Source organism: Grammomys surdaster, unplaced genomic scaffold (genome assembly GCF_004785775.1).
Source record: "Grammomys surdaster isolate TR1022 unplaced genomic scaffold, NIH_TR_1.0 371, whole genome shotgun sequence".
Lineage (NCBI taxonomy): Eukaryota > Metazoa > Chordata > Mammalia > Rodentia > Muridae > Grammomys > Grammomys surdaster.
This window is the reverse complement of record NW_021604790.1, coordinates 1,152,414-1,160,795: the sequence shown is the minus strand read 5'-3', so window position 1 is coordinate 1,160,795 and position 8,382 is coordinate 1,152,414. Positions and strand designations below refer to the sequence as shown.

The 8,382-nt window shown below is 50.7% G+C and overlaps 2 protein-coding genes across 7 annotated transcripts; one reads left to right on the top strand and one right to left on the bottom strand.

Annotated features, from left to right (window-relative positions):
* Window positions 1–275: 275 nt before the first annotated feature.
* Window positions 276–3,231, top strand: Psmc3ip (PSMC3 interacting protein). Of its 2 annotated transcripts, XM_028780352.1 has the most exons (8): window positions 276–362; window positions 446–546; window positions 687–776; window positions 1,811–1,922; window positions 2,375–2,520; window positions 2,604–2,657; window positions 2,782–2,841; window positions 2,915–3,231. In XM_028780352.1, exons 1-8 carry the CDS (start codon window positions 329–331, stop codon window positions 2,969–2,971), a joined length of 654 nt encoding a protein of 217 aa, XP_028636185.1. In that variant the 5' UTR covers window positions 276–328; the 3' UTR covers window positions 2,972–3,231. The 2 variants fall into 2 exon arrangements, with proteins under 2 accessions (XP_028636185.1, XP_028636184.1); XM_028780351.1 differs by having other exon boundaries at window positions 297–362; window positions 2,782–3,168.
* On the bottom strand, window positions 3,165–8,006 carry Mlx (MAX dimerization protein MLX). Of its 5 annotated transcripts, none has more exons than XM_028780345.1 (9): window positions 7,911–7,978; window positions 7,487–7,523; window positions 7,135–7,299; window positions 6,951–7,040; window positions 6,572–6,678; window positions 6,254–6,353; window positions 5,971–6,070; window positions 5,429–5,630; window positions 3,165–4,225 (listed from the first exon to the last, which is right to left on the bottom strand). In XM_028780345.1, the coding sequence occupies exons 1-9, from the start codon at window positions 7,950–7,952 to the stop codon at window positions 4,169–4,171; spliced, it is 900 nt and encodes a 299-aa protein (XP_028636178.1). In that variant the 5' UTR covers window positions 7,953–7,978; the 3' UTR covers window positions 3,165–4,168. The 5 variants fall into 5 exon arrangements, with proteins under 5 accessions (XP_028636178.1, XP_028636182.1, XP_028636180.1 ...); XM_028780348.1 differs by lacking the exon at window positions 3,165–4,225 and adding an exon at window positions 4,298–4,368 and having other exon boundaries at window positions 7,911–7,979; XM_028780349.1 differs by lacking the exon at window positions 7,135–7,299 and having other exon boundaries at window positions 7,911–8,006.
* Between the last annotated feature and the right edge of the window lie 376 nt (window positions 8,007–8,382).

The window sequence follows — 8,382 nt, the reverse complement described above, 5'->3', positions numbered from 1 at the left end:
TCCCGTTCCCACACCACGCGGGTCTAGCTCTAGGTCATGAATGCTCAAACATGGCCCAACTGGGTCTCGCGGCTTAAAGTGGAAGGGGCCGCTCACCGCAGCCAGCACTGCGGGTCCTGGAGGCGGCGGCTGACCTGTGGCAAAGGCCGGAGACTGTGACTTCTTGACGGCCGCTATCGGGGTTACGATGTCCCGGAAGGTCCGGGCGCTTTTCCGGAAGACTTTTTCCTTAGCCAATCAACAGTAAGGTCCCGCCCTCTCACCGGAAGGAGGCGTTTCCCGGAGCAACCGACCAGTACAGCTCTCGAGTTTGGTGGCGGGAAAGGCCATGAGTAAAAGCCGGGCTGAGGCTGCAGCTGGAGGTAACAGCAACGCCCGCAGGACCCGGGACGGGAGGGCGAGAGAGGGTCGGAGGTGACCCCATCTCTTACCTCGTCTCCCGCAGCCCCCGGGATTATCCTGAGGTACCTGCAAGAACAAAACCGGCCCTACAGCGCCCAGGACGTGTTTGGGAACCTGCAGAAGGAACATGGACTGGGCAAGGCGGTGAGAACCCCTTTGCGGGGGGCGGGGGGGTCCCTCCCCGATGAACTCCCCTATTAGGCTTGGGTCCCGCCTTCCCGGTCACCAACCGAAATCTCCCCTGCCCTGGGTCGCTCTAATTGCTCCACCCTCCCCTTTGCCAGGCGGTGGTGAAGGCACTGGATCAGCTGGCCCAGCAAGGCACGATCAAAGAGAAGACGTACGGCAAGCAGAAGATATATTTTGCGGATCAGGTGAGAACTCTAGCAGATTAACGCCCCTCTGAGAGCCTGCCTGAGTGAATCGACTCTCAGCAGTTAGGAGTGTTGAGGCGTCTCACAAAATTAATTTCATCTGTGCTATAAAAGGGCTTCCGATATCCTTAAATCAGGTGTACGCTGCCTGTAATGACGCTTAATCAGTGTTTATTTGAGCTATAAACAACAGAGGACCCTGACTCACAACTCCTAGCCTCACCTCTACTATTGTTTCGTCTAGCCCCACCTCTGCCAAGTCATTTTTCCTCTTCCTCTGCCCCACTACCCTAAACACATCAAATTTATATTCTCCCACCCAGACTTCTCTCTGGATAATTATTATCCAGGTAATATTAAGTATCAATATCAGTATGGGCAATGTAGAATGCTTACTCTCTGCCCCCCAATTGGCTTCCTAGCATTCTTCTGTCAGGGGGCCACTTTCCTCAGATCAGAGATTAGAATGTAACTCTTTGTTTCTTTTACCTTACACATCTGACATGTGTGGCTCTTTGTCAGTCATATCTGATTACTCCCACCCGCCCTCTTTTTTTTTTAAACCGGCCCTCACTATGTAGCCCAGACTGGCTCTTTTTTTTTTTTTTTTGGCAGTCGTTGTTGAATCTAACCTGTCGTCACTATTCTCTGTCAGACTCTCCTGTCTAAAGTAATGTACTAAGATCTCATCTTGGATGCTGTATCCAGAATGATCTATCTAAATGCAGATCAGGGCTGGGAAGATAGCTCAGGAGCTTCACTGTATTTTCAGACTTCCTAAAGCATTTGGTCTCACTTAATCGGCTCTACTCTTCCATTGAGCTATAGGCCCAGCCACCTATTAGTATGGATAGTCCTCCTGCCTCAGCCTTCCAGGTTGCTGGTTAGGGGCCTGTACCACTAGCCCCAGCATTCTCTCTCACTGTAGGGGGTAGGGGTGTACGTGGTTCTTCCATATTTGAATGCTGCCTCCCCAGATGTGTTTTTTTCTCTTTGTGCCTCATGGAATCAGCTGTATTTCTCTTGGCCGGCAGGACCAGTTTGACACAGTGAGTGACGGGGATCTCCACAGCCTGGATGCCAGTATCGTGGCCCTCACTGCCAAAGTGCAGAGCTTGCAGCAGAGCTGCCGGCACATGGAGGCTGGTAAGACAGGGCACCCCTTCTAAGCGGCTGTGGTCTGGAGGTCTTAAATTGTTAATGGTTCCTTGTCTGTAGCATCTCACTGCAGCTACGAGCCCTCTGCCAGGTGCCTATGATGTTGCACTGAAAGAAATGCAGAAGTAGCTATGGCTTCTGTGTACAATAGAGCAAGACAAGCTACAGACTCTTCACTGCCACTGCGAGTACACATCTTCTTTCCACTTCTCTAATTACCTGTACAGCACTCTGCTCAACCTTACAAGCCATTGTTGCTTTTAGATGGAAGAGGAAAGAAAAATAGGAAAACAAATTGATCGTGCTATAAGCATTTTCTTGAGCTTTTCCAGAATAGGGTCCTATTCTAGAGAGATCCCACCTCTGGGATGTGCCTGCAGGACAAGGCAGAATCTCTTCCTCACTTGTACCAAGTAACTCTTGAGTGCATGTGGTTTCAGAGCTGAAGGAATTAACAAATTCGCTGACCACTCCTGAGATGCAGAGAGAGATTCAGGAGTTAAAGAAGGAGTGTGCTCGCTACACAGAGAGACTGAAGAACATCAAAGCAGCCACCAACCATGTCACTCCTGAAGAGAAGGAGAAGGTAAGCCGAGAGGCTGCAGGCTACCTGTGCAGGTCTGTAGGAACAAACACCAGAGCTCAAATGAGCACGCGCCTTCCTTTCAGGTGTACAGAGACAGACAGAAGTATTGTAGAGAGTGGAGGAAGCGGAAGAGAATGGTGAGTGGGAATCCCAAGGGTGCTCATGGAAGTGACGGTCACTGGGGAAGTTTGTGCAGAATGAGCTGGCTGGCAGGCAGGGCCTTGTGCTGCTGCTCATCTCATAGGGGGCTTTGTTTGTCAGACCACAGAGCTGTGTGATGCAATCCTTGAAGGATACCCCAAGAGCAAGAAGCAGTTCTTTGTAAGTGACTCCCCTCTTACTCCCCTGGGATCTGTGCCCAGAGGACTCCTTCATTACTTTCCTTGCCCCACAGGAGGAAGTTGGAATAGAGACAGATGAAGACCATAATGTGACGCTGCCCGACCCCTAAGGGGCCCTGGGTGGAGGTGGGAACAGACTGTCCTGCGCTGGCCCCCTTACTTAGGTGGCCTTTTTATTCTTGCTGTTCTCCACCTTTGAGCAGTACACAGAGGAGCACAAAGGCATAGTGTTTAGAGGCTGGGGATCAGAAAGGACGGTCACATCCATGTTGCACAGGCCTCAACAAAGACTTTTAACAATGCTAAAGGAAGGTATTTGTAGTATTTATTGTAATATAATTTGATATAAAAATACTTAATTTCCTCTGGATGATCAAACCTCCCAGATATCAAACCTGGGGAAGGCAGTAGGGAACATGGGATAAAAGTACAGAAAGGGTATCACACACCAACATTTGAAAATCCCAAGGTATCACCGTGGCCTACCCCCACAAGAGTATCTTCTGTATCACCAGATCCTAGGAGAGATATAGGCAACACACTGCTGGGGCAGAGACACACATTATGCAGAAGAGGCTGGGGTGCTTTGGAGGTGCGCTAAGAATTTTGGAAAACTACATGTAACAAAAATGCACTCACTGTTTGTATTTAGAAAATAAATTCAAATATGTAATGCTGCCTTTGGGAAGACAGGGAAAGACCTGATGGGACACTGTTTCCTGTAGCGCTCACAGCGGCTGAAGAAGTGGGCGGCAGAATGTGAGGGCAGCAGGAACCTGGCAGCCCTACCCTGAGCTGGCGAGAACACACTGGCCTTACTCAGCACTGACCACACAACTCTAGCTTAGCCACAAGGTGGCCTTTTACCCTTCATGGCCATGGGGCTATTTCTTTTCCTTTCTCCAACTTAAGAATTGAGCCAAATGTTGCTCAAGAGACCAAGCAGAGGCAAACAATTTTCAAATTATGTATATAGATTGTGAGCAAGAACCTGATGGGTAGAGAAAGGGCCAAGAGGCTCAGGGTTTTGTGAGGTTCCCTGAAGAGCCTCTTGTCCTAGAGATTTTTCCTAGGAAGGGGAAGGTTGGGTAGGTTCAACATTGTAGGCAATATAATAAATTAATCAAAAGCTTTCACAAAACACTCAGCCCCACCAAAGCTAAAGCGGGGCTGGGAAAACCAGACACCAAGTAGAAACCAGCTGACCGGTGTGAGGTGTTGCAGTCCAATCTCATAGGCCCAGCAGTTCCATGGCCAAACACACTCAAAGGCCTCTTGTTGGCTGCTCTGCATGTTTCCAGGGACCATCAGTAGAGCTGGTTTTTCAACTGGTGAAGGACACCAATCACAATCTCTCGTAGAGTCTAAGAAAGACAATGTTCAGGTGACAGACTGACCATGTTCTTGAAGGCATTTAAAATAGTCACCCAAGGGTTGGCAGCTTGGTGGAGTCTTCTTCGCACTCAAAAAAGGTCTGGTGAGGTGGCTCGGCAGGAAAGCCTGGTCACTGGAGCCCACATAAAGGTGGAAGGAAAGAACTCACTGAAAAGTCGCCCCTGACCTCACAGACTAAATTGTTTATTGGGGGGTGGGGGGAGGGTGCTCTAGAGAGAGAGATGTCTAAGTGGTTAAGAGTATTTGAAGCAGCCGGGCGGTGGTGGCACACGCCTTTGATCCCAGCACTTGGGAGGCAGAGGCAGGTGGATTTCTGAGTTCGAGGCCAGCCTGGTCTACAGAGTGAGTTCCAGGACAGCCAGGGCTACACAGAGAAACCCTGTCTCAAAAGCAAAAAAAAAAAAAAAAAAAAAGAGTACTTGAAGAGGGCCCAGGTCCTGTTCCCAGCACCCCCATTTGGTGGCTCACAACTACCTGCAAGTCCAGTTTCAGGGGTCCAATGACCTCTTCTGGCATTAGGCACACACATGTAGAACACAGATTTATGCAGACAGAATACCCATGTACATAAAATGTTTTTTTGAAAGGAAACAAAGCCCCTGAAATGGAATGTTGCCTACTTTTAATTTCAAAATCCCTGAACTAAGATGGAGACAAAGATGAGGGTGTCATTGGTATAACTGACGTAGTAGATATGGGTGTTCACTCCAACAGGCCTTGACTGATGCAGTGTTTGTATAAGTATTTCACAATGAAAATGTTGAGAAACATAAAAGAATGGAAAATCTGAGAAAAAACAGGCCTCAAGAGTAGAAGCCAGCACAATAAAAAGCCCTGGGACTACCAGGGTGGGAGGGTGAAAGTATCTTATAATCTGCATGTTTCATGTTTCTAGAAACTTTAAGCTGTTGGCTTCCACACAGGACAGCCAAGGAGTAGAGTAGCTAATGAGTCACCAATGACATGGGCCAAAGCTGACCCTGGCACTGAATGCTCAGTCCTGGTTGCCAGATGAGACCTTCACTGGGCTAGGCAGCAAAGACAGAGTACTAAGCTTTGTAGACACCCTGAAGAAACTCAAAGGCAGCTTCACTGTTTTTCTGAATGGCTTGGACCACCTTGCCTGGAAGTGGTAAGAGACCTCAGGCACTATAACCCCAACTGCCACATACCTGTGGCTCACAGTGTTCCTCAATCCAGCTGAAGACACAAGCTGAGAGCTCCTGGAAGCTGGCCACAGAGATAGAGGCGTTGAAAGACTGGAATAGGGAGTCCATGATGCCTTGAAAAACGTTGAACTTGACCTGGTCGGAGACCTGGTCCTCTCCCTCATGAGGGTTGTCCTGATGTGCCTTCACAATTTGTTCATAGTTCCTGAAAGCATACAAGCAAACAGGGCTGAGGTACTATGGCAGCTCAGTCAACCTGAAAAGCATGGTGGGATAATCCCATAGGCCATGCCACACGGGGATTCCCAGAGACTTGGGGATACATTCAATATCAGCTAAACACTCCTCAAAAACAGTGAGACCTCTTTGTTATCCTGACGGGTGTTTACTTCCTGTATGTCTGTAAAGGACTGGTAGGGCCAGTCAGCTGTGCCTCACAGCGACTGCCTTGCTGTCAGTGTCACCTACATATGTTCTTCAATACAGCCTCTGAACAAGCGTGCACTGGAGTTGACCTTAGCCCCTCAGTTCAGCACCCCTCTTACACTTTCATTATCTTCAAGGCTGTGACGTCCTTACGAAGTGTGGATACTTCTTCCTCCTGCTTTTTCTTCTCCTTGTGTAGAAACTGGATGTAGTCAATGGCTGGAGTAGGGGCCAAGAGAGAGGTTGGCACTGAGGAGGTCTGAACCGGGAAGAGGGCTCATCTGTTTGCCCTTCCCCTGGAACCTAACTTTCCCCTTACAGCTCCCACACCTGGGGGAGACCAGGTCCCGGCCACTCCCCAGCCACTACTACCCCCTGCCCCTCCCCTTGCCCTGGACATACTCTTCTGTAGAACGATGGCTTTGCTGAGTTTTTGGGAGCCAATGGAGAAATCCTGCTGCTGGCAGGTAGGGACGATGGTCTGAAGGTCATCATAGCCTCTCTGGAAACAGCAGGGAAATGGGTTCAGCAGGAACAGAGGCTAGCACAGACCTTTGATACCAGTTCATGCTCAGAGACTCAAAACATAGAGGGCTGGAAGGAAGAGGTGAAGGCATAGAGGCAGCCCAGCTCCCCCCATCCCCACCCCCTGTAGACATCTGGGCTGAAGGGTCAGGGCAGAGTCGTCCCTCGCTGCCTTGGGTACAGGCTTCCAGTCACCTTAATAGCATCCCTCCTCTTCTGTTCCGCCTGAGTGTGTGCACGCCGCCTCCGGTCTTTGTAGGACTCCTTGTAGGACTCTTGCTGATAATCACTGTCTTCATCATCTAAACTCAGAGATGGAGGAAGGAGAGGTCACTTTAGGGTACACTAAATCCAATTAGACCACCCTTGCCCAATTGGAAGAACCTGGTGCCCAGAGATGTTGAACGGAAAGAACCTAGTTATCTTGGATGAGGTGAAAGACTGTGAGACTCAAGCTCGGCACTGTTCCAGCCACCCCCATGAGGATAGCGGAGCTCCCTAGCTAGGAAAGATACTAAAATGATGGGAGACATAAGTCCTCCCGGGGTGCGTGACAGGCTCTGTTGCTGCCTACCTGTGTTGGGGACTGAAGAGGCACTGGTGGAGCCGATGCTATTAGCTCTGGACACTACACTCCCCTTGTGCGTGCTTTCTACAAAAAGCCCTGGAAAAAAAAAAAAAAGGCCTCAGTCACTAAGGAGTGGGGAACATTGCCATGCCTTCAGTTATCTATGGGCACAATGGCTTCAAATGCTGACCTCTCCCCATCAACTCCAAAGCCAGCCACCACGGGCCCTCCATTTCATGCTGCAATGCTCCCGTCCCAGTGTCTACACTGCCCAGAAGACTTATTTCTGGCTCACAAAGGAGCATCTGGATGCAGTGAACATGACCAGCTGTCACTGTTTCCATCATTTCCCGTTCTAGAACAGAGGAACCAGGTGTGACCCACGGTTGCTTCCTGCCTATTCTCCAGCTCCACCCTCACTTCTCAAGCCAAGTCCTTGGCACAGTGACAGTGGACTGTGCTCAGGTGTGGCTGACAAGACCACAAGAATCTACAGAAAACAGGAGTCATTCCCGACCCGCGACAGTCGGGGAGGCACTCACCGGGATCCAGGCTGTTGTCACTGTAGGCATATTCCACCTGCAGCACCAAGCAAGGAAGAATCCTGTCAGACCTTTGCCTCTATGAAGGCACGCGCAATCCGGGAATGCACGTACCATGGGTGCAGGGACCACTGAATGGTTAAGCCAAGGCCTGGCTAGGCCGCGGGGGTACCGCCCCCTCGGTACACTCCCTACCGTCCCCACCCCATCTCCCAGCCATGACCCCCTCGTTCCAGCACACACGCCCCGTTTGTCTCCCCACCTTGGCACAGGCCGGGTGAGAGCTGTCTTCTCTGCAGCCCCGGAGCCCGGACAGCAGGGGAGACTCTGGGGATAGTTGGGAAGCCCCACGTCTTCCGGACCCCCTACGTGCACGAGCCCGACCCGCCCTCCCCTCGCCGGCGTGCGCGTCCGCGGAGCTTGCCTTGACCCAAGGGTCCTCCGGAGAGGCGCCCGGCTCCGTCATCGTGGATCTACCGAACCGGAAACAAGCCAGCGGACTGGGCCCCAACCTCCAGGAAGAGGCGAGGCTCGATCACGTGATCCAAACCACCAATCCGCAACTGCAGTCGTGAGCGGTGCAAAAGTGCTACGCTTGCGCGGCTCCAGTTGTTAAAACGAATATTAGAGGTGGCTGAATCTGGCCAGTTCGCATTAATGTAGGCAGTGTCAGCCCCTGAAGGTCTCTACTCTCCTCCGAATGAGAATCTTCACTGGGGGCTATTTTCTGTGCAATGGAGCACCTCCAAAAAAAATGTCAGAACGGCTAGAAATGTAGTTTAGTGGTAGAACCCGTGTGAGAGCCCTAGCATCTCAGAAAAAAAAAATCGTCATAACAGTCTGACACTGTGTACGCACGCACACAGCTGATCCGCCCGGCAATAGCAGCTGGGTCA

Coding starts and splice junctions, on each gene's coding strand:
- Psmc3ip (XM_028780351.1), top strand. CDS start 329: ATGAGTAAAAGCCGGGCTGAGGCTGCAGCTGGAG. Junction 1,923..2,374: donor CTGCCGGCACATGGAGGCTG/GTAAGACAGGGC, acceptor ATGTGGTTTCAG/AGCTGAAGGAATTAACAAAT. Junction 2,658..2,781: donor GGAGGAAGCGGAAGAGAATG/GTGAGTGGGAAT, acceptor TTTGTTTGTCAG/ACCACAGAGCTGTGTGATGC.
- Mlx (XM_028780345.1), bottom strand. CDS start 7,952: ATGACGGAGCCGGGCGCCTCTCCGGAGGACCCTTGGGTCAAG. Junction 7,300..7,486: donor TGACAACAGCCTGGATCCCG/GTGAGTGCCTCC, acceptor CCTCTGTTCTAG/AACGGGAAATGATGGAAACA. Junction 6,679..6,950: donor CTCTTCAGTCCCCAACACAG/GTAGGCAGCAAC, acceptor CTCTGAGTTTAG/ATGATGAAGACAGTGATTAT.